Below are 24,769 nucleotides of genomic sequence, written 5' to 3' on the forward strand. Positions count from 1 at the left end.
ATGGCGGGCGCGTGTCACACTCCATCACGAGCCCGCCCAGCTAAATATCGCAATGGCACGCGCTAACGTCGGGACGCTCACCCGACATCAGCGCGCGACATTTTAAGCACTGACGTGTGGGCTCCGCCACCCACATGTCATCCATAAAATTCTGCCCAATATTTACAAGGTGGGTTACTGAGTAGGCACATCTCCTTCGAGTGCTGCTTGTCTGTTATACAGAGTCTGTAGCACATGACTGCTGATATCACAGGTACAACATAGTCAACATCACACGTTAGTATATCTACGCTATTAACCCATTACATTACACTGATCAGCAATTTACCACATTGCCATTTGACATCCTAAGCATCTCTCTGTTGCACAAAAGCAGGTCACTGGGTCAAAATTCTGGAACTCCCTCCCTATTAGCACTGTGGTAGAACAACACAACATGGACAACAGCAGGTGAAGAAGGTGGCTCTACACCACATGCTCAAGGAAAATTAGGGATGGGCAATAAATTCTGGCCTTGCCAGCGATGCTAATTTCCAAAGAATGAATTTTTAAAAGTTGTTTTCTTTCTCTCTAAGCCAGCTAATGTTTCCAGCCAGCTTACACAAATGTGTTTATTTATTTATGTAGCTCTACCACACAAAGGGATCAAATTTATTTATCTCTCTGCAATATTAATTTATTTATGTAATTTGTTTCCAGAGAACAAAAAAGTTAATTTCATTGTTTCTGAACACATTTTTCGCAAATGTCTTCACAAAAGTATCTTTGGTAACAATATCCATTCGTTCTCACTATTGGGCATTCTCCTCTCTCCATCTCCCTTTAAAAAATGTCACCTCTGACTTGTCATGTACAATGGTAGAGGGCATCTGCTAGTACATATATTACGGTCAAAATGCATAGCTTAGTCATCATATTTAAGGTGTCACATTTCTTACACTTTACTGGTCTATGCAAACTGCTGCAGCTCAGTGGCTCGGAATTTGTTTTCATAAAACTAAACAAAATTATAACTGATGGGGTAGGAAACATGCAAATCAAAGATAAGGAAAGCAGTAGGTAGCTACTACTAAGAAATTATTGAAAATATTAAAAGAAAAACAAGCACGAGCAGCATAACTATGAACAAGAAACGGCAAAGGAAACAATCAAATGACTTTGGATATTTTATCAAAGTCTTTTCCATGCATCTTGCTTTCCCCACTAAGCTGATGACCTGGAAATTAGTGTTGGACTTTTTGTTCATGTACTTTTCTTGAGTTACAAATGCAGAAATGGAAGACCCTTAGCTATAATCTTAGGAAATGGAAATCACAAAATCTACAAAAAACAAACTTGTATATAAACAGCTTTTGAGTAATTAAAATGTTATTATGACTTTAGTTTTTTTTCTCATAATGAGCATCCAAGAACCAGTCCATACTAGGGTTGCCAACCCTCCAGGATTGACCTGGAGTCTCCAGGACGCTGTCGTGTGCAACCCTGGAGAAAAATCATTGGGACATTAAAAGATTTTTTTTGGCATTTTCTTTGGACATTTCTCTTTACCAGATATAAAAATATTGAAAATGGTGAACACAAAAGGCTGTTTGGTTGACAGTTAAGCATCACCCAATTGAGCAATTTTCTTTCTTAAAAGCAAAATACTGCAGATAATGGAAATCTGAATACTGACTCAAAACGTTAACTCTGTTTCTCTCTCCACAGATGCTGCCAGGCCTGCTGAGTTTTCCCAGCTTTTACTGTTTTTATTTTTTCTTTCTACTTAGTGTAGGAGGACAGTGCGTCACAAGGCTGAATGTGTTGGCCGACCAATGGCTGGAACCTGTGTTCAAGACATTTGATGAAACCTCTAGAAATCCATTTAATCACAGTTGGTAATCCTAGCCCATACACAAGTCATCACATATAAACGAAAACGTAATCAGTTACATGCAAAGGTCCGTAATTTCCCAGGAAGTTTTGGTAAACCTATGTTTAAGAACTCCATTGTATTAACATTTAACTGTTTGAGGAAATTCGCACAGAACTGGTTTATGCCAATTTTCCATTCAAATTTTCAAAAATTCAAAACTTTCCCATTAGCCCGCTAATTTCAATGATTGCTTGTGCCTCTTCTAACAGATGAACATCGAAACTCTCTGGCACTTACTTACAAAGCTCTAATATAAAAAAAATGTCTTGAGAGTCACCTGGATTTACGCAAAGAAAGTACTAGCATAGAACTTTGGCCAAAATATTTATGTGCAGCACAATCCAAATATATCGGCTCAGAGATTTGTGTTTAATAGTAATTTCATTCGCAATTTGTTTCTGACTCATTTCTTATTGAAGCCTGCACTTTATTTAATGGAAGCACTGGCCAACTTATTCAGTGATATTTCTTGGATTCTTGCAAGGTGTCAGGAGGTTGTGCACTTGAAAATTAACCCTTAAGGATTCTGAACTTGAATTAATTTTGAAAATATTAACTTAACCAAAACTTACCAAAATATTTGAACAAATCTATCTGGAAGGAAAAGTTACTCAAAGCAGCCAATCATATGCCCAAAGCACTCCAGAGCACACCTAATAGTTAATAGATCTTATTTGTAACAATCTGAAACAATAGATAGATTGTTGTCTTTTTCAGACAGTTCCAATAGGCATTCACCTAACAGTTGCTAAACACAAATCTATTTATCATCTAAAATACAAAAGCCCTTTCTGACTCAATTCAGATCGAAGTAAGCAGGTAATTAAACAACTGGACTACAAATAAAAATTTGTCTCACTGTTATATTCTATTTTAGGGCTACAACACCTTCAAGATGAAATGTGGATTATCTCTCAATTCCAGATTGTGTGTGTGTGTGCTTTTTTTTAAAGAAACAGAACCTATTTTACCCTCTGGTTCCTGAAGAAAAGTTCTGAAGTTTTATTTTTAATTAAATGCAGGCCCCTTACAAAGGGAGCCAAGGGGCACCATTTTCTATTCTGTTGGGGGTGGAGGATTGTGGCAGGGGGCAGTGGTGGTGGCAGAGGTGGGGTGCATTGAGCACCTACTGGACTGGGCACAGTGTACAGATTTTGTCATTTCCAGGGACAGGTAGACAGGGGCCCAAAATGTGCAGGTGGCATATTGAGGCTCCCAACAGATGGATCCCAGAACGTATTGCAAGAAGTGCATAAAAGTGCAAATTTTCAGTCCTTGCATCTTAATTTGAATAAACTGATAATTCATTTATAGCACTGAATTCCTATTTTTCTTGATTACTTATGTATTCTAATTCAAATTACTGGATAATTCAATTTTCTCATGGAAAAGCAACTCACTGTTCAGTTATTTGCATAGGCTTAACAGATAATAGATTACAAGGTGACATGCATCTGAATCTACATACATCTCCCAGAAGTTTTTTTTGATTGACAGCAAACTGGCTATTCACAAAGCATACGAACATTAGAAAATGACGAGCAGGAAAAGACCATCTGGTCTGTCAAGCCATGCCTGAATTTCCTCCAGGTAAATTCTGCTTTCTATCCTCCTGTTCAGTAATGGAGCAGAACTGGCAGCACAAAGGCAAGAATTCATTATTGGGGTCTTGAAAGCAGGCTAAAAATGTGTTTATTTTTGGATTAAAAACATCAGACAATTTAAAGGGTGTGATGTGGTAGCCATTACAATGGTTTTGGTATGACTGGGAATAAAGTATTCCATGTTATAGGATCTTTAAGTTTTTGTTGGAAAAGGGTATCAAGGGAAACAAAGCAATAGTAGGTAAATGATTTGGAGGTATAGATCAGCCATGATCTAATTCAATGGTGGAACAGGTTCTAAGGGTTGAATGGCTTACTCCTGTTTCATTGTTCCTTTTTACTATTCCAGAAGTAGGCTCATCCACAATCCTAATCATTCACCCTCCTACAGGAATACTACTTAGATTTTTCACACAGGCTCAGACTTAAATGTCTGGGGGTCTTGTTTGTTTCCTTGTAACAGTATAATTTGCAACTCATCATGAGTCATGCAATGGCAGATGTGCTTAGACGTATATTAAAAATCTTGCCTCCAGTACGTCAAAGTGTCACATATATCACACTTGAAAGTGTCACATATGCAAACAATATGTCACACTTGCACCTAATTGGTAGAAATGAGTCACTCCTGAACAGGTAGGTAACTTGCCATGAAGGAGTAAACTAAATGTATCCACTATGGAGGAGTCCGAAAAGGTAACAGAAATATAAGACAGTCACAAATAAATGCATAATAAAGGGGTGATGTGTGGGAAGAGGGCAGCATGGTGGCACAGTGGTTAGAGCTACTGCTTCACAGCTCCAAGGACCCGGGTTCGATCCTGATGTTGGGTGTCTGTCTGAGTGGAGTTTGCACATTTTCCCCATGTCTGCCTGGGTTTCCTTTGGGTTCTCCAGTTTCCTCCCACCATCCAAAGACATGCTGATCAGGATTGGCTACAGTAACTTGTCCCTGTGTGTGTGAGTGTTTGCTCTGTGATGGACTGGCATCCTGTCCTGTGTGTACTCTGCCTAACCCCCAATGCCTGTCAGGATAGGTTCTGAATTCCCATGACCCTGAATTGGATGATGAAGTTTCTGGGGAAGTGAGTAAGGCTGTTGGGGTCATGAAGGAATGCATCAGGATGTGACAGCAGAAACAGTCTTTCAGAAAGGGGAGGGGTAGATGGCAGCAATGAAACTGGACCCATTGAATGTGGAAATGGTTGGGCTGGAAGGTGAGCACAAGGAGAACCTTATTGTGATCCTGGGAGGGAGGGGAAGGGGTGAGACCAGAAGTAGAGGAAATTAAATGGGCCCTGTCAACCGAGGTGAAGGGGAATCCTCGACTGAGGAGAAAGGAAGACATTATGAAATCTCTGGTATGCAAAGGGGCAATGTCAGAACAAATGTGATGGAGGAACTTGGGGCAGAATTCTTCACTTGTTGGTTGGATGCCCAACCCAAATGAGCGTAAAATGATGCGCAATGACATCACGCGATGTTTCGGTTGGCGGGCGCAAGCAGGAATCGGAGCCATGCCTGCCATTAATTAAGAGACCAGTTAAGGCACTTGACAATCCAACTGATGGCAATTTAACATTGCCTGTGCAATTTTTTGCTCATTGCATGGGCAAAACGGGCAGGCAGGCAGCCCACAATTTGCAGAACCTCATCCATGGGCAGGATAAAAAAGGTCAGCAGCATTGTCAATGTGAGTAGTGAGTAGTTTTGGAGATAGTTTGGTACTGGTTGCTTATTGGTACTTGCCAGCTTAATCTCTGATTGGGGCTTCATTCTTAGCATTTCCACTCGTCATTTCAGGACTCATTGGTGTCTTCAAGGCCCCCTGAGGATTCAGACCCTATGGACCCTTCCAGTTATCAGACAGCCTTCCCTTGCCCTGGTAATGGTGATTGTGGTCTCCGCTGGTGGCACCTTCTCTGTGGAGGGAGAGAAGGGCAGAAGGGAGAGGAGGCCAGGTGTCCCAATGCAGCTTCCAAGGAGGAGCCTGTGGGAGGAGAGGCGCAGGCACAAGGGACACAGGACCAGCAGGAAGCCCAAGGCGGAAGGGGCTGCTGAAGATGCCACTATCCTGCTGCCAGAGTTTACAGGTGGTGATGCAGCTACCTCAAAATGTCCTATGTGCAATGATGAAGGAGGATCCATCTCTCCAGGGAGACCGTGACCTCCATTTGTCAGATGATCGGGCCTGAGATCAGCTTCAACTGTGTGGGTGGATACCCTATGCCAGTGGCTCTGAAAGTCACGGTGGCCCTCAACTTCTATGCCTCCGGCTCTTTCCAGGGGTCAGTGGAGGATCTGTGTGGAGTGTCCCAATCAGCTGTCCACAGTTGCATCAAGCTGGTGACAGAAGATCTGTTCAGGTGCGTATTGGCTTTCCTTCATTTCCATATGGACGAGGCCAGCCAGGCTGAGTGAGCCAGAGGCTTTGCAGCAATTTCTGGGTTCCCCCATGCCCAAGGTGCCATAAGCAGCAAAAATGTGGCCATCAAGGCCAGAAAGTCAGCCGGATGCCTTCGTCAACACTTCATGAATGTGCAGATAGTTTGTGACCACAGGAAGTCTGTGCAAGGTACCCTGGTAGCTCCCATGATGCATATATCCTGAGATATTTCCAGGTGCTGAGGCTCTTCGGTGCTCCAGCCCGACTGGAAGGATGGCTGCTGGGTGACAAGGGCTATCCCTTGATAAGGTGGCTCATGACACTTCTCTGCCACCCAAGAACAGAGGTGGAGCAGCAGTACAACAGGAGCCATGGCTCCACAATGGCGGTGGTAGAGGGAGCCATAGCTCTTCTCAAGATGCGCTTCCGATGCCTGGGCCATTCAGTGGGCACACTACAATACCGCCCAGAATGGGTGTCCCTAATAGTGGTTGCATGCTGCACTCTCCACAATCTGGCACTGGCAAGAGTGGACCCACTGGAGGAAGAGGATGCTGATCCAGCTGCAAAGGCCACAGATGATGAGTCCAGTAGTGAGTCTGAAGATGAACAAGGTGAGGAGAACGCTGAGGGCATGGAGCCAGACCTTGGTAACCTCTAGGGAGGCAGGGACACCAGGGGTGCCTTTATCCAACGTTCCTTCAGCTAGGCTGCCACATAAGAGCTACTGCCTCATGCCAGCGCTGCCGCCTCCATCCTAGATCACAGAAATAACCCTCTCATTGGCCCCCAAGAGCCACCCACGTCCAGCATTACATAAAGGCCTACCCGGCACCTACAAAACAAATAAAACGTACTCAGGCCAATAAAAAGCAAATGTAATTTAACATTGGAACTCACATATTACTGAGCAGAACAATAGTCACACCATTGAAAAAAGAAATGGGAGAACAAATGATCACCCGTGACCAGATCCTCTTGTGCTTAAGGCTTTAAACCTACGTTTACCGATGCTACATCTAGGTGCTCTCCCATCACTGGCACAGGCATTGGAGACAACCTGCTGATTCTGCTGTCCTGTTGGCCTTGATGACCTTGGGGGGTGTCCTCTAGACAGTTAAGCCTGTGCTGGCCCCGCCTGAGAGGGAGCAGCCAGTGTCATGGCTTACATCTCCCTAGTCACTGCAGCCTTATCAGATGTGACAGTCACTGGCAGAGGGGCGGAGGAGCTGCTGCTGTCATGCAGAGCGCCCTGAGAGGAGTGCGTAGAGACGACAAGCAACTCATGCGCCAACGTGAGGTCACTGTGGTACTCTCTGCTCACCACTGTTGGTTGGGCAACTAGCTGAGATACTGGGTACCCCACCCATCTCACACACGGACACTGACCAGCTGAGGTCAGGTGAGGGCTTGCAGGTCTAAATGCAATCCCAGGACCCCCTGATTCTGTCCCTGGAGCAGCCTCTCCTTGAGAGTCGCTACTCTCTCCATGGAGGAGGCATTGCACTCAGCCATGAGGGCCAAGGCAGTGCTCACACCCCATAGGGGCTCCTCCACAACGGAGACCATGGCACACATAGTCTCTTGGATCTCCGCCAGATCCTCCTATACATCCAGCATGTGCTGCTTATTGGAGGCTCCAGAGGCCCATCATCAGCATTCAACTGAGTATCGTCCTGGTCTCCAGCAGTCCTCCAACTGCTGGTGCCCTGGGCACTCTTTGCCTCCACCTGCAAGTCAAGTGAATGTGAAGTGCCCTCACTAATATGCACCGAGATACTAGCCGCCGAACTAATGGCCACCGAGGTGCTGGTATCTGCGCTGGTACCTGGTTCAGAGAGTGGGTGTGATGCAGATGTTTGGGAAGCATAGCGGTCCTCCGGGGTCAGGGGTAGCTCCTGGAGATTGTGCGCTTTGCTGCTTGGTGGCAGATCTAAGGGAGAAGGACATGTCATTAATTTAAGTCATGACACTGTCACTGTGCATGCCAGGCACACTGGTGAGAGAATGGAGATCTGCATCATGGTGCCATCATCTTTTAATGTTTAGTGAGGAATCCAGTCTGGAGGCTCCTATCAATGATGAGGCTGCACAAGATTGGCTGCAGCATCCTAAACTCTCACCCCTCAGTGCTCTGCATTCTTACCTTTGTCTGATGCCCCAGCCTCACCGCGGCCGGTTGATTGAGGTGCATGATGCCTCTCGAGCTCTAATGCCCCCTCCTCATATCAGGAGAGGATGAGGACATGTGGGGGTCCTCCACGAGTCCGTGACCTCTCAATAGTGTTATGGGATGCCCTCTCCTGAAAGGACAGAGGAGCATGGATTAGTCCATTCTCTACCTGCAGCGCCATTGCATACTGGCCAACCTCAGCTGAGGAGCACCTTGCACAGAGATCCGAGTCGTGGCCCTCGAGGCACAAGGCACTCAGTCCAAGCAACCATGGCTGACTCCCTTGGCCAGCTCCGGTGTGATTGACAGTTGGCACTCAGACTCTAACACCCCTGAGCTCCACGGTGGGTAGCCAGCCCAAAACAATTGAACACACTGACCCATGCCAACACGGTACTCACCCTTCCTGAGCACAGTAGGCCATTGATGTGTTTCCAGCACTGCACCCAGGTGCGCCGCACCACGTCATGGCTGGTCAACCAGGCTGCCACCTCCTTCCATGACCTCTTTGTGAGATACGGTAGCCTCCTCCTCCTATCTCTGAGGATAACGGTGTCCCTTCTGCAGCCACCTCCTCCAGGAGGGTGGCGAGGCACTCAGCAGGAGAATGGGGCGCCAAGTGCCCACCTGACCTCACCCCCTGCCTGGTCCCTGCACTTTAATTTGCAGCCATGTCACTGCTGCAACTCAGATGCAGGCAGCCTGCTTGGGGCTACCTGCATTGTTTTTGAACTGGCGGTCCAATGGCGACCCGGCGGACAACAGGCCCCCGACCCGCCCTCTCCTTCTCGGATGTCCGGCAGCTGGTGTTCACACTGGGCAGGCCTTAATTGGCCCACCAGTGTGAAATCACGGTCAGGCTCTGATTGCAGGTGGCAGTCTGCTTCCTCACTGCTCCTGCTCGCCCCCGCTGAGCCAGCCTGATGAGAGCAAAATTCTGCCCTTATAGAATGGAATAGAGTCCTTACAAGAAGCAGGGCGGGAGGAAGTGTATGCAAGTGAGCCTATAGTGAATATTGGTCAAGATCACAGCCAGAAAAGATGAGGAAGGGAAGGGTCAAAAATGGAATACGTGAAAGTGAGGAAAGGGCGGACGTTGATGGTGATCGGCTTTCTTCTCTAATCGACCTAGACTTAGTGAGCACAGAGAAGTCGGTCAGATTAAGCACAGATCCACCTTGTTAGAAAAGTGTTGGCATTAAGGCAGTCCCTTTATGCCTATTAGGAAAAGGATAGAAAGGCATAAATGCTCCTCTAATTAATATATAATAAGATTGTGATTGACATGCTCTTGATTTTGTACCTTCCGACTTATAATGAGCAATGGCACAACAAATTTATTAATATTAAAAAAAAATCAATGTGAATGCAAGACTGAAGTGAGAGTAAATTCATTGCTGTATATATCCTTAATGTTCCCTTTTAGAGTTTACATATTTTTCCTTTACACTAAAAAGAATGATGTTGAAACCATGCATTAATGAAGCTTAACAACAATAAATCAAAATGTCATGTTGCAAATCAAATCTACATGACTGTATTGTTATTCTCATCACGTTGGTATTATTTCTGGCTGATTTCCAAAACCTTTGTTTTCAGCATTATTATGGAGGGATCTTTGTGAGCCCTGCTCACTTTATCTGGTTCACTGTGCACCTCTATTCATATTAACAGTATTTCTTTCTGTTGCAATGATACAGTAATGAAAATCTGTACTATTTCAATATGAGATAAGGGTATATATTTTGTTCCAGCATAATGTATGTCTAATGCTGTTTTGCTTTGATTTGAGTAAAATGAATATTATTTTGGCACTTTATGCTGCAAGTTACCATGGCCCTACAACATAAATTGGTACGATTTGGGACACTTGGGTCCATAATTGCACCAAGATTGAAATTATATTTGAAAATTTGATAATGTAGACAGAATCCAGTGTTACATATGCTTTTTCTCAAAAAATGCTGGTTCCGTTAAATAAATCTAGAATTCTGTGTTTATTCCTGCTATGCTACATACTAAATTAAGAAATAAAAATATTCTGTAGATTCTAGGTCCCAATTTTAACAATGGCTTGGACAACAGGAATGGGGTGTGCAGGAAGCTGAAAAAATAGTTGAGTGCTTACTGCTGAATTTTCAATGTAATTCTACTCACTGTCATTTTCAATACACAATTTCGGAGGCAGCTGAGGTGTCCACTACAATCCATCCGTGGCATCATACAGGCATTCCAACGTATCTTACCAAATTTGACATACATGTCCCAGGTGGAACAGAGGCCACCCCAGACCCCTTAAAAAGTAATCTAACTTACCTCTGCACGGTGAACTGTTAGGAGAGTACATGATCTGTCCATTTTTTTTCCTTAAAATGGCAATGGAGGTGCTATTTACTTCATAGCGCCATGTTTAATCCTACTATAAGAAGCCTCCCACCTGAAATAGGCAAGCTAAAATCAACTGCAAATTTTTTTGAAAAAAAAAGAAAACAATTGGCTGAATTTTGAAACCAACTAATTATTTCAGCTGTTTTGTTTACAGGCAGTAAAGCTAAGTGTTCTCATTGGTTGCACCTGTGTAACATCAACTGCAGTCACTAATAGCCATCAAAAAGGAAGAAAAGGAGAGCCAGGTAGAAGGTCTTTCCTCATTCTACATTGATTTTTTAAAATAATGCATTTGAATGAAAACAAAACAAAACCCCTTTAAGGATAACATGTTGGAGGAGAAGTTATGGGTGAAGGGAAAGAGGTTGAAAGGATCTCTGGCCTATCTCCATTGGCCATTGGTGGAGTTGAATTGGGTGGAGAATTCATGGAGCGTTAAGGTTAAAAGTGATAACAGAGCAAGAGGAGGGTATGAGGTTGAATGAATAGTTCAAAGAGGTTGTAGGATTTTTAAAAATTCTTTCCTGGGATGTGAGCATCACTGGCAAGGCCACCATTTGTTGTCCATCCCTAACTGCCCTTGAGCATGTAGCTTCTTGAAATATTGCTGTCCATCTGTTTTTTTTTCAACTTTTCAGTAGAGGTTCCATAGTACTGAATGGCTTGCTAGGCTATTTCAAAGTGCAGTTAAAAGTCAGCCACATTACTGGGAGTCTGAACTCATATATAGGCCAGCAGATTTCCTTTCATAAACTAGGTTCATTTTTTAAACAATTCAATAGTTTCATAGTCACCATTACTGAATCTAGCAACAGATTTATGAATTAATTGAATTTAAATTCCAACAGCTGCTATGGTGGGATGTGAACTCATGCCCCAATAGCATTATTCAGGGCTTTTGGGTTACTAGCCAAGTGATGTTACCACTACTTCACTGCACCCTATTAGCCATAAGCTTTAGAATTCCCTCCCTAAACCTCACAGCCTCTCTACCGCTCTCTCTGTCTTAAGGCTCTCCTTAAGACCTACCTCTTCAAACAAACTTTTGCATACCTTGCTAATATTTTCATATGTGACCATATGTCAAATTTTGCCTGACAATGCTACTATGAAGCACCTTACAATGTTTCATGACATTAAAGATGCTATATTAATCCAGGATGATGTTGTGATGGGAGGGAAGGGTGTACAAAGGATGAGTAAAAAAGAATTGGTCAGGGACATTATGGGGTGAGGGCATGCACAGTTGGAGAAGGAAATGGAAAGGTAACTGCTGAGGGCCACACTTTCCCTGCAACCCCATCACAAATGAGGCCTGCAGCAATTCATACTAATTTTCCCCACCATAGCAGCTGTTGGAATTTAAATTCAATTAATTCATAAATCTGTTGCTAGATTCAGTAAAGGGGGGTGGGGGGGAGATTCAGGCAGTTGGCAGGAAAATACACAGAGGAGAAGCAGAAACCAGGTACAGCAGAACAATATAAAACCTGCTACAGATTCAAGGGGCAATAAAAGCACTGGAGAAAGCATAAAACCTGGATAAGAAGGCTGGCAGTCAGAATAACCAACAAATTCCTGGTAAAGAAAATGAAAGACTTTCACAACCCCAGGACACCTCAGGGTGCTTTCCTGCCAACTAACTAAGCTTGAAGTGTAGCCACTGATGCAATGTATGAAATGTGACAGACAGCAAGCTCCCACAAACAACAATGCAATAATGACCAGATAGGCTGATGTGATTGAGGGATAAATATTGACCAGGACACTGGATCTGGTCAATTTCCCTGCTCTTCTTCAAAATAGTGCCATGAGACCTTATAAGTCTACCTGAGAGAACAGTTGGGGCCTTGGTTTAACATCTTGCCCAAAAGACAACACCTCTGACAGAGAAAAACACCTTGAGTACTGCAACTGAGTGTCAGCCTAGATTTTTGTTCTGAAGTCTCTAGAGTGGGACCTGAATCCTACAATCTTCTGACTGAAAGACAGAAAAGCTATCTACTGAGCCACGGCTGAGAGAAAGTCTTACATGTCCTCCGAATGAAATCATGGAGCAGAAATAAAGGGCTGTTTGCGCTTAGCAGATAGAGCCTTGCCAAAAAGTAATCTACACTTTGTGGAGGGAGCAAGCTGTGATAGTGAGTACCACTTCCTTAAATGCCAAGACTTTTTTGCAAAGTAGAAAGAAATTTAGCAGCCTCATCAGAGCAGCCAAGATAAGCTATGTACTTCTACCAATCCTTTCTTTCTACTCTTTATATATGTGTCATTCCTTCATTCATTATCTTCATAGTGTCAAAAGATTCGGAGATGAAAAGGAAATGCTGCAGTGTAGAGTTAAGAGACAGCAAATACCAACCTTTGCTAAACCTGTCGACTGAGATCTCTGGGCTGTCAACATGGTAAAAAGGAGGAGACATCATACTCATATGGAGACACAAAGGGCCATTTCGGAAAACTTGAGAAGATGGCAAAGGTAAAAGAGGAATCTGATGATATCTTCAACATTCAAGGTTGATTTAATGCAATATAGCGCTATCTGGAATGAAAGGTGCACTCATTGCCCCCAACAGAAAGGACCCCAGATAAGTTGGTATATCCAAAGTGGATACTTTGACCAGTGGCCTTTGGGCCGTGGGTACCTTTTGAAGAGAAAGATGGAAAGTGGCTTTTGAGTGCTTCAGGCCATGACCTCACCGAGACTACAATGCCTAACTGATATCATTAACTCTCCTCTCCCACTGATCAATGAGCACTAAGATTCAAGATGTGGTGTAAGTGTCATAGCTAGGATCTGCTTTTATGACACTGCTCTTCCTCTGAAAGACAGCTTATGTGGTTTCCCAGCCTGCTTAGGTTACAGTTTACCTAGTCAGGTACAGGAGCAGATTCTTAATGTGGGGGGTGGTGGTGGTGGGAGGGGTGGTGATGTGGGTGGGGGTGGGTAGGGGTGACTGGGGGTGGGGGAGTGGGTTGGGAGGGGGGTGGGGTGGGGGGGTGGGTTGGGAGGGGGTGAGGTGGGGTGTGGGTTGGGTGTTGGTGGGTGTGGGTGGGGGAGGGAGGTGGTGATCCCGATCAAAGGCACTCAGTGCCTGATTGAGGGACTGGACATCAGAAGGTTGGAGGGCGAGGGCTGGTGAGAGCCACCCCGTGCCCTTGCTGCCAACCCCCTTACACCCTTGTCCCTGCAACCGGCCTGCCCACATTACTTACTTGTGACCTGTGTCCCTCCACAATCCTGGGACTCTGGGGCCTGTACTTCCTGCTGTAGCCACAGCCTCTACAGTGGTGCTGCTAAGCATAAGAGCAGCCAGCCTCTGATTAGCCAGCAGCTCTCAGTAGGTGACACTTCCACACGCCGGGGAAGGTTTGCCGCTGGCTTTGCCTGATTAGCATGTGTTTTGACAAGCCTTCCTGAAAAGAGGCAACATGGTTCTCTTGCCAGCTCTCCAACCACCAGGCGAGATCCCTAATGCCTCAATAAGATTCCACCCAATACTTGGAGATGAGTTTGCAATGAGTTCCTTCTCCACTTCCTTACTGAATCATTCCCTCTTTTATGCAGAGTTCTTCTGAGACACCATTGAGGGAGAAGTATGAACCGTTGACACTGGTAGAAATTTACTTACTCGATGATCTTATTTTGAATGCGTCTGTCATTTCCACTTTTTTCCTGTTGCTGTTCTAACTTCATAATAAGGATATATTTGTGAATGGGCTTAGTGAACTCCATGGTAAGCACACCATGACAACAGGGTGAGAAACAAAAGAGTTTGTTGCCTGAAACTATTGAAAGGCCAGAATTGAAGGAATGCAGAATTCTTGGAGGGTTGCAGGACTGAAGGAGGTTACAAGGGATAGGGAGGGGTTAGGCCATGGAGGGATTTGGAGGGAGTAGGGGGATGAGAATTTTCAATTGGATGCATGACTGGACTGAAGACCAATTTATGTCAACCAGCACAGGAATGATTGGTGAATGAGACTTGTTGTGAGGTAGGATAGAAGCAACAGAAGTTTGGATTTGTTGAAGGATAGAAGGTCAACCTGGAGAGCATTAGAATGGTAGAGTCTGGTGGTCACTGAGGAATGGTGGGCAGAATGTCAGCAGTGTTCTGTCTAACATTTGGTGAATCATTTTGAAAAATACAAACTTTCACCAGATTTCTAAGAATGTGCATTCAGCCCTAGTAATTTAACTACGACCTTAGGGTGAAGAATTTATCACAACACAAATAGTTATAATATTGGCTCATTGATTAGTGGTAGAATGACCTAAAAATCAAGCGACTAGGAAGGAGACATCAGGAAGCTGGTATGATCACAGAATCATTACACAAATCAAATAGGAGAAGGAACAATGTAATTAAAGAGTTACTGTCACATTAAAATGAAAACAACACTGTTGTATGGCCACAATAATATGGAAGGAAGGTTTGGCTTCAAAGCCTTCTCACTTGGTTTGACACAGATGATTGATGTAGGATGGATTCATAAATTAATATATTAGGCACGCGGTGCTCCAAAACTATTGTATGAAAATATTTTAGCCGCTGTTAGGGATATACTAAAAATTATAATTTCGAATTTCTATTTGAGAGCTGAGAGCCCCACTGATTGTGTATAATTCATAGATTCTGGAGCAGTCTGGTGGTAGAGGTTGTTTAGTTTCCCTTCACCTTACTTCTTTAGTTCTATTGGTAGTTCTACAAATTGAGGACTAAATTAGACAGAGTCGGTTTTATTTTACAATTTATATCATTTAGTCAAGGGCAAGTATCGCGCTGTTTTTTTTTGTTTATTTATACTTTTTTTGGAGGAGGCGACCATAAACGCCTTTGAAGCTTCATCTCCTCAGATAGAGCTAATATTATTTCGTTACGTCTCATTTTTTAAAAAAGGACTGAATGTCTTCCACTTCCAAGAGTGTGATCAATTTCCAACGCGTGATAACTCACTTGCTCAAAAAGCACCCTTATAGCTTTCGAGTGGACGAAGAAAACCTAAATTTTGCACAGCTGGAGGAACTGGAAACGGATCATAGCGAAATCTTTCAGGGGAGAGTGCTAGAATGGGGACCCCCGAGTGAAGCTGAGAATCGGGTGCAGCGCTTGGAAACTGACCAACCAGATGCTGGACCCCGCCACACTCCTCACATCACCACATGGGAAGCCGGCTGGAACGTTACCAACGCCATCCGGGCAAGTTCTCCAAACTCCACTCTATTAATGTATTAACCATGAGTGCACCATCACGTTTTTCAACAACCGCACCATGAAAATACTGGCCAATATAATTTAAAATTCATAGGTCAAATAACCTACTACATAAAATGTTCGAAAAGATAACCAAAAGCGAGAATTATCAAACCTATAGTAAAGATTTGTCTCCAGTGTTGGAGGTCAATGGACCTTTCAAAAATCATCCTTAAAGTAACTAATAAATTGGTAAATCGCAATATTTGAGACTGAGAGGGAGCTGGCCCGCATCATCTGCAGGCGAAATAGTATGCCACACATTGTGTCAATTTTGTATTTTACATTTTTGGGGGTGCAATTAAACCTGTAAATTCAACAATTCTGCGGTCAGTAAATAAAGATAAGTGGAATTAAGAAAAACAAAAACTACGGAAAAGTTGTTATAAAAGAAGAGAATGCCGGATGAAGTTCCTCTGCTCAAACAAAATCTCGAGGACATTCTTCATATTCTTCAGTTCTATCTCGGACCCACCTGCTATGCTTTTACAGATTCCGTTTTTATTTCAAAACATATTATCTAAATATTTTGGTCAGTATTTCTTCAACAGGTACCGTAGCTGACAGTTTCAGAAATGCCGTTACAAACAAACTTGTTGGACGGCAAACGGTGAGTTTCTAGAAGTTTGGAGAAGAATGTGGTCCTGCAGTGTTTTATTTATCACCGCCGTTTTCAGTCTTTGGTGCACAAAACTGAGGAGATTTTAACGCGATACAAGTGATCAAGTTGATAGCAAAGTGAAGCATAGATTCAGTAGAATGATACCAGAGCTTAAAAGGTTAAATTATGAGGGAAAATTGCAATAATGTTGCTTGCCTTTCCTTGTGCATAGAAAGACGATGTATGTTCAAATTGTGACGTGTAATTTGATACAGTGGTTCAATCGGGTAGATAGATAAAAGCTATTTCCTCTGATGGAGAATCCCAAATAAGAGGGTGTGATTTAAAACGTATAGCTAAGGCTACTTAGGAATGAAATCAAGAAGCACTTCCTGCAAAATAATATGGAAATTTAGATCTTACTCCCCAGTAGGCCGTGGATGCTGGGCAATTTAACTGAAATTTTCAAGACTGAGATGGATTGATTTTTGTTAGCTAATGGTATCAAGGGATCTGGAACAAAGGTGGATTCGTGAAACTGGGGTGTACATCAGTCATTTATTCTAACTGAATGGTGGAATAGACATGAGAGTATGAATAGCCGATTGCCGTCCCTATAAAAAGTGAGCAGCTTAACCAATATCGCAAAAACAGATTATCCGATCATTTATCTCATTTCGATGGTGGGATCCTGCAGTGTGTAAATTAACTGCCATGTTTACAACATGATTACACCCCAAGATTGAAATTCATTGTGAAGTGCTTTGGGACCACATGAGGTAGATTAAATGCTTCATAAACTCGTGACTTTGAAAAGTCATCTTCATTGATAAGGAATTACAACCCCTTCTAGAGGAAGAAGAGGAATGGCAGACACATGCATGGTCCCCTTACCCAAAAGATGCCTGATGTACCAGCTATAGAAGCAGGTAGCCAACACCAATCAACCATTACAGTCTCAGATATGGTTGACTCATGTGCACTGCCCTGGTAGTGCAAACGTCTAAATTCCCAGGATAGAGATCTCCTGGGCATTGCTATGAGCAATCAGGGAGAAAATGTAAGTTGCCTGGTGGCTGCCACTGCTATATATGGAACAACACAATTTGTCCTTTTCAGGCCCCATATCAATTTCCACTGTATTGCATAGCATACTACATTTTGTTTATTTTGATGTTTATATTTACAAGGAATATGTTGTTTCCAAGTGTACTTTCCTTTGATTAGATGGTGCTGCCAAGTATTCAGCTGAAGTCCTGGGATCTCTTGTAGTGGGATTTGAACCCACAACCTTCTGACTCGAAGGACACAGATAAAGAACACAGCTTTATGCATGGGGATTTAACTAGCAATATGAGTATAGTTCCTGACTGTTTAAAATCTGGAAAAAACAACAGTTCTGCAGAATTCCATTGCTCTCTCATTGTTATCATCGATCAGTGGCAAAAGTGATGAAGTCACTGATCCTGCTGATTTTGTGATCTCCACAAGAACAACAATTGCATTTATAAGGCACATCACAGCAGTATTGATAAGAAATATTGACACCATGCCACGTAAGGGGATATTAGGACTGGTGACCAAAAGCTTCGCCAAAGAGATAGATTTTAAGTGGTATTTTAAAGGAGTATAGAAAGAGATTAAAAAAAAAAGCAGAGATGTTTGGGGAGGGAATTCCAGAGCTTAGGCCCTAGAAAGCTGCAGAAATAGCTGGATATGATGGACCCATGAAATTTGGGGATGTGAAAGGGACCAGAATTTAAGGTGTGTAGTGATTTTAGAAGGTCATAGAGCTGAATAAGATTAGAAAGGACTTGGAGGGATTTGAAAATGAGCTGGGGATATTTAAAATTGAGGCACTACCAAAGTAGGAGCCAATGTAGGTCAGCGAGGACTGAGGTGATGGGTGAATGGCACTTGATTCAAGTTAGGATTTGGGCAACAGAGATTTGGATTAGCTCAAGTTTTCGGAGGGTACAAGGTGGGATGCTAGCCATGATATAATTTGAATAATTGAGTCTAGAGGTCGCAAAGCAATGGATGAGGGTTTAAGCAGCAAATGTGCTGAGGCAAGGGACAGAGACATGTGGTGAGGAAGTAGAAGGACTTGGTGATGGAGCAGATAAGGGGTAGGAGTCTCATCTCAGGGTCAGATATGACACAAAGTTTGCAAATGGCCTAGTTTACCCTCAGCTATTGGCAAGGGAGGCAGATGAAGTCAGTGGCTAATGAACAGACTTTGACACAGGGAGTGACAACGATGGCTTCAATCTTCCCAATATTTATTCGGAGGAAATTTCTGCTCATCCAATGCAGGGTATTAGATAAGCAGCATGAGAGACAGTGGAGAAAGAAAGTGAGGTGATAGTAATGTAGAGTTGGGTGTTATTGTGTGGAGCATGACATGGTTTCAGATGATGTTGCTGAAGCTTTAGGGGCATAATTGCTGCCTGCTGCCACTGTTTGCACTACTAACCCTGCTGCCATGCTGCCTCCAGAAAATTTGGGAAAAAAAATGTAATTCCGACATATTCCCCCTCCAATATACTGGCTCCTCCAATCCTGTCACTTTAGAATTGGTAAAATTTAGCCCCTATACATGTCACTTGATTTCACAGACAGCCCATTCCTACACTGGCTGTTATATCTGTGCCAATTCCGGTTATACAAGAGGCATGAATGGAATGCCAGTCATAGCCAGAAACCTGCAAACTGAGAACAAATCAATCAGGACTCTTAATTAGCCTCTCTGTTGATTTGAACACATAAACATTCTCATTTGATATTTTTACCTTGCAGCAATTTTGTTGGGGTTGTAAGTGCTGCACCATATTCCTGACATCTTGCCCCCTTCCATCAACTGCCTTCAACCCAATGGTTTCTATTGGCAGCAATTTCCAGACCATTAACTATAAATGGTTGCTTGGAGTTGAATGAAATTCATAAAATCTCAACTTCTCCCAGTCAAAAAGGGGAAAATCTATAGTGCATGGTATATTTCTATTTTGAGCACATATATGCAAAACCATTAGATTAAATGTTTAAACCTGAAATTGAAGCAAATATCAGTTAATAAGTAAGAAACCTCAAATAGCTTTTCCTTGTGTCAGTATATGGCAGAGCCTGGCAGCCTACTCAACCACACATGAAAAGTATCATTTTGACAGATCAATCAGTGAGACTGATGATAGGAGAAATTTTAGACTCTTTCCAAAGAAATTGTGAAGAAAAAATATGTTTCAAGCACATATTTCTTTCTCTTTGCTAGCATAGCAAAAGTGCAACAAAACCTTCGTCTAACAGAATTGATCATGGGAGATCAATGATGAATTAAAATAAGGCAATCATTGCGTGTCATTGAGCATAAATAGAAACTTCATATCAAAGTGCATATTTTTAACCCTGATCTATCGCTCAGCAGCTTTCTGGGTCTATGATTCTATGGCAAAGAAATTCGATAAGGTCCAAACAGGAACAGGGATCATGATATGAAATTAACCGGTGCCAATCACTTCCAATGCAGGAAGCATGCAAACCTTGCAATGCTCATCTACATGATTGCAGTGCTTTACCTGTACTAAACGTGCTATTGAGTGGTTGCACACCTGATCAGAGGGTACAAAATTGAGAGAGGTTAGCATGAGTTCCAATTAACCTGCATTTCTTAAAGCCAGGTTGTTTTGCAGGGAGCAGGTGCTGGAAGTGGCTGGGGAAGGCTGACTTGCAAGAACACCGCATATGGTGCAACAGCGCAGACATCAGGCTTCAAGGTTCTCCAGCACATCATTAGAGGCTTTGGAGCAAGAAGTTGACTGGATGAGAGGTTCTGTACAGACAATGATCCAGGAGGCTCTCCAGACATACACACAATGAAGCAAATAGCCATCACGATCAATGCCAGGAGTGTAGTCCCTAGGACCTGGATGCAGCGACATAAGAAATTCAACAATCTCATAGAAGTAGTCAAGACCAGTGGATTTAGCTTCAAGTGCCATATTCCACCAAAAGCACCTCTGCTCAGTTTTGTACACCCCCATCACTCACTTCCCAACAATCTCTAACAAGTATGACTCATACCTCACATTCACAGCAATTAAATCTAAAAGTGGTTAATAATCCATTTAAATGACATGGGGGGTGTAGGGATGTCCTTTCTGCTGCTGAACATATGTTCAGCTGTGACGGATTCAGAAAGGATGTTAGCTGGAGCACAGCACTTGAAAATGGCACTGGTAAAATTAAATCAGCATTACACGCTGGCATCATGACTACTCTGCATAATTCTAGTACACACTCCCAGCACCCATGCTAGCTGGTGCAGCTCACAACAGACATGTACACACATGGCACTGACCACTCTTTGGAGTCAAAACAGCACACGTAGTGCCCAAAATATAGGTGCTACGCAATTGTATTTTGCAACCTGTGTGCCTGAACATCAGGACATAATGGGCTGTTGACTTGCAAACAACCGGTCCTTCAGTAACTGACAGAAAACACTTTGTAAGAATATTGGGATTAATAACTGAGAAGAATATTCATCAAATGTACCAGACAAATCTTTAACTCTTTACCTAAATTTGTCTAGGAAACATGGGAGGTTTAGCACGAGTTTATGACTAGGAATAAATGATGCATACAATTAGCAGCATTTCCAGAAATTTATTTAACTTTATCCTAATGAGCTGGCATAGATGAACTGGTTGCTCTGAGAAGGTGGTACTAGCCTTCTCAGGTATCAGAGTGATGAACCTCCATTTTTAGAGCTGCTTTCCATTCCTCCTGCATCCCCTGCTGCTGGTTATATCTTGGGTAGCTGTATTTTTTGACTACTTGTCAAAAATCTCAACCCACTTTATCTCAGGGAAACTTGTGCATCTCAATGATAGACATTTATTTGGTGAGGATGTGGACCAGGCCTGGGGCGACCATGAAGTCAGCAGCGAACACCCAAGCGAGGATCCTGCACCACATTATCCCTCTCTCAATACAAAAGTGAGTGCTCTCTCTCCTGCTTTTGACTCTGCTGCCATGCACTAACCTCTACCTTGGTTCACAGGGAGTACTGCCAAGCGACCAACACCCTCAGCCAGCCAGTCCCTCAGCTCCATCCAAGTCCTCACCTGCAGCCAAGAGGTCACCTCCTCCATTGAAAATCTGGAAGACCCATCAACGCACTTACCCACACCCTTCACCTGCGCAGAGACACAACCTCTTAGTGGGAACTAAATCTTGAGCAGGCTTGGGTTTACAATCACTGCATGGACACATGTCTGTAGCAGGAGATGGCTGGGTCAGCCAATATTGCCAGCCCTTGGAGGACTACTGGGGAAGAGGTGTCTGTGAGGTCCAAGACAGATAACGAGCCTTTGGATTTAGCCTTCCAACTCATCAGGGAGAGTCAGCAGAAGGTGGGGGAACATCATGCAGAGTTGTTGGAAGCCCTCAACAGAGAAGCTGACGAGTCGGAGGAGTGCGCCTGTCTGCTCTCTGATGAAGTGGTACCCACATTTGCACGTATGGCAGTCCCCATGGGAAGGATGACGGAGGACCTGGACACCCTGGTCCAGCAGAACATGGAGGTGCGCGCGGACCTGCATTCCATCACGGTAGTCATGGGAGAGTTCCTGCAGTGGCACACAAAAGGGAAACGGGACACCTCAATGTCCCCCTAGGCTCTTCTTCCTCTGAAGGAATCAGGCCAAGGCCCTCAGACACCTGAAGAGAGGAGGAGCAGCAGCTAGATCATCCAATCAGGAATCTCAGAGGCTATCCTCTCCTTCCAAGTCACCTTTGCCTGTGACCCCTTCAAACATGTCCTCTGTCACTGCAGAGGAAGCGGCTGGCCCCCAGGAGGACAGCCAAAGCAAGCTGGAGTCCCCAAGGCCTCGGCTGTCCAGAGGAACCACGCCAAATTCATCAGAGGTGGTATTTGAATTTCCAGTGACTGACTATAAGGATCATACAATGTGATTTCAAGACTTTTACTGTAACAAACAAGCTAAAAGCAATAATGCCTAAACATGATTCAGTAGGCTACTTATACTCTAAATGACAGACAGGAAAGTCCCGATTAAATGATTTGCTGAATCAAAAATCTCCTGTTGTGGTTATACATGACATTGTCCCTTAAGTGGATACTTCATAGTCTAGAAACCAGTCTAAAATTATTCTCAGCTCCTGATGATTTGTTTCATTTTCCCTTTCCCCAGCCAGATAACTTCTAATCCCAGAAAGGACTTCCACTGTGAGAGTTACACTGAAGATTCCTTCCCTCTAGCCCAAGCTAGGCAAATCTTCCAGCCTTCTTTAAATCCTCACAAACTTGATATCTTTAATTTGAGCATGAACTCCCACCCTTGTTCTGCATGGTGAACAATATATTCAAGATTTTCTCTGCTGCAAGTGCAGGATTGGCTGCCTCTATCTCCTGCTCTGCTTCTCGGATGGCTGCAGACTGACTTGTGTCTGGAAGTTTCAAAGATGTCTTAGAAACACTGTAACCCAATGCTACAATGGTTGCTATGCACTCTTCCATTCCCAAAGCCCATCTCCATGGCAATATGAATCATATGTGCCTTGTATCCAAGTAGAAATGTGAATTAGGTATATTCTAGACCCATAATTCCATTCTATCTTGGAAGTAAATAGACAGTTTTAAGTATAACTGTTTATAAAGCCTGAAATTCCTAACACCTCCCTGTGAGACTTGGAGACAGTCTACCCACAGTCAGCAAAACTACCCTTGCCTTGTCTCCAGGTGTGAACATCTGGCACCTTCTTCCCAGTAAATCAACATGTGCCCCTCTTTAACTTTTATCAATCAAGCCACCCAGGATTGTTGCCGGACAAAATTCAGAGCAAGTCACATGACCACTTTCATTCCTCCATTTTATGTTAAATTAAAGAGACAGCTTCAAAGCATAACAATCTTATAAACTTCATATTTGTAACAACTTTTAACTTTATCAAAGGTCTATATCCTGCCGTTACCTTTTCAGAACTAGAAGTGTTTGTTCAAACTTTTGTTATTAATTTATCTTTGACTTATTGGGCAATTATTGGCCATTTAAGGGCCGCTTATGGTCTGACCACAATTTTTCAGCCAGAGGGAGGAGATCAGGGACAGGGAGGGGACGGGGGAAGCCCAGCAGATCACCTTGTGCCTTGAATGGGAAATGGGGGCACCTCCATCACTGGCGCCCTTTCCAGGCTGGGGCACCACCCCATAATCTGGCCTCCCTGGGTTCTCCACCCCACCTTGCCTCTCCATCAAGAACCCAGCCCCCTATCCCTCACCACTGTGCCTCCCCTCCCACCCCCACAATGAGACCCTGCACCGTTCCTGTGGGCTCTGGCACTTAGAATGATGGGTTGGCTTGCAGTCCCAGCAGTGGCCACTGCTCCTGGTGGCACTACTGGGACTACAGAATTGCTGGTCAATCAGATTGGCCAGCAAGCCCCTGAGGCAGGACTTCCTCCCAAGTGAGGGTTTAGAGGTCCCACCTCCAGCCAATTAATGCTCCTCGGAGCAATAAATAACTGCAGGCAGCTGGCACTGGTTGGCTTGTGTTCCCCTACTGACTTATTCTACCCATTGTTTCTAGCCATTATTGTTTGTAACTGAGCGCGTCATTACAGTTTTTATACTATGAGATTATCAGTATTTAAGGCAGTTAGTACAAATTTCACTTTTTGATGCCATGCCATGCAAGTCCTAATTATTAGTAATTTGGACTTCAACCTGTATGTGGATTATACTGTTCTGATCACATAAATGCTATACGTTCAGCAGGCCCAACATGATTTTTTTTCATTTGTTCATGGGATGTGGGCATCACTGGATGGGCCAGCATTTATTGCCCATCTCTAATTGCCCTTGAGAAGGTGGTGGTGAGCTGCCTTCTTGAGCTGCTGCAGTCCATGTTGTGCAGAGACACCCACAGTGCTGTTAGGGAAGGAGTTCCAGGATTTTGACCCTGGGACATCCTGACTGAGGTAACCCTCACAGGATGCTCTTAATATATAATTGGTAACTAGTAATTATGCTCCATGTAGAGTTGAACTGCACAGAATGAGCAATTTATATAAAAAGCTTGCTCTAAGCTGCATTTAACTAGCAGTTAGAATGTATGAAATGGTGGCCACGATTTTCATGGGCACTTGCAGCACTGTAATTTCTATATTTAAGAAAGGAGATTGGACGTGCTCAAGGAACCATAGATCAACCAGTTTAACATTGGAGGTAGGGAAGATAATAAAACCTCTATGAATGAAGAAAATCGAAAAACATCTAGAAACCAAAAAAAATAACAGTTGGCATGGATTTCAAAACGGAAAACTTTGCTTGATCAACCTTACTGAATTCCTTGAGGCAACAGAGGTCGTAGACAATTGTAATACAGAGGTGAATTTTATGGGGGACGTATTCCCTGCCACCCCACCTT

The 24,769-nt window shown here is 43.5% G+C and overlaps 1 protein-coding gene across 1 annotated transcript in view; it reads left to right on the forward strand.

Annotated features, from left to right (window-relative positions):
• LOC121277751 (vesicular inhibitory amino acid transporter-like) overlaps positions 1-24,769 on the forward strand; it is a 90,838-nt gene that overhangs the window by 27,649 nt on the left and 38,420 nt on the right. Inside the window, exons 6-8 of the mRNA XM_041187390.1 lie at positions 3,413-3,505; positions 3,983-4,054; positions 15,437-15,667. Coding sequence (XP_041043324.1) covers positions 3,413-3,505; positions 3,983-4,054; positions 15,437-15,667 — 396 coding nt within the window. The remainder of the gene's footprint in view (positions 1-3,412; positions 3,506-3,982; positions 4,055-15,436; positions 15,668-24,769) is intronic.

Source organism: Carcharodon carcharias, chromosome 5 (genome assembly GCF_017639515.1).
Source record: "Carcharodon carcharias isolate sCarCar2 chromosome 5, sCarCar2.pri, whole genome shotgun sequence".
NCBI classification, from domain to species: Eukaryota; Metazoa; Chordata; class Chondrichthyes; order Lamniformes; family Lamnidae; genus Carcharodon; species Carcharodon carcharias.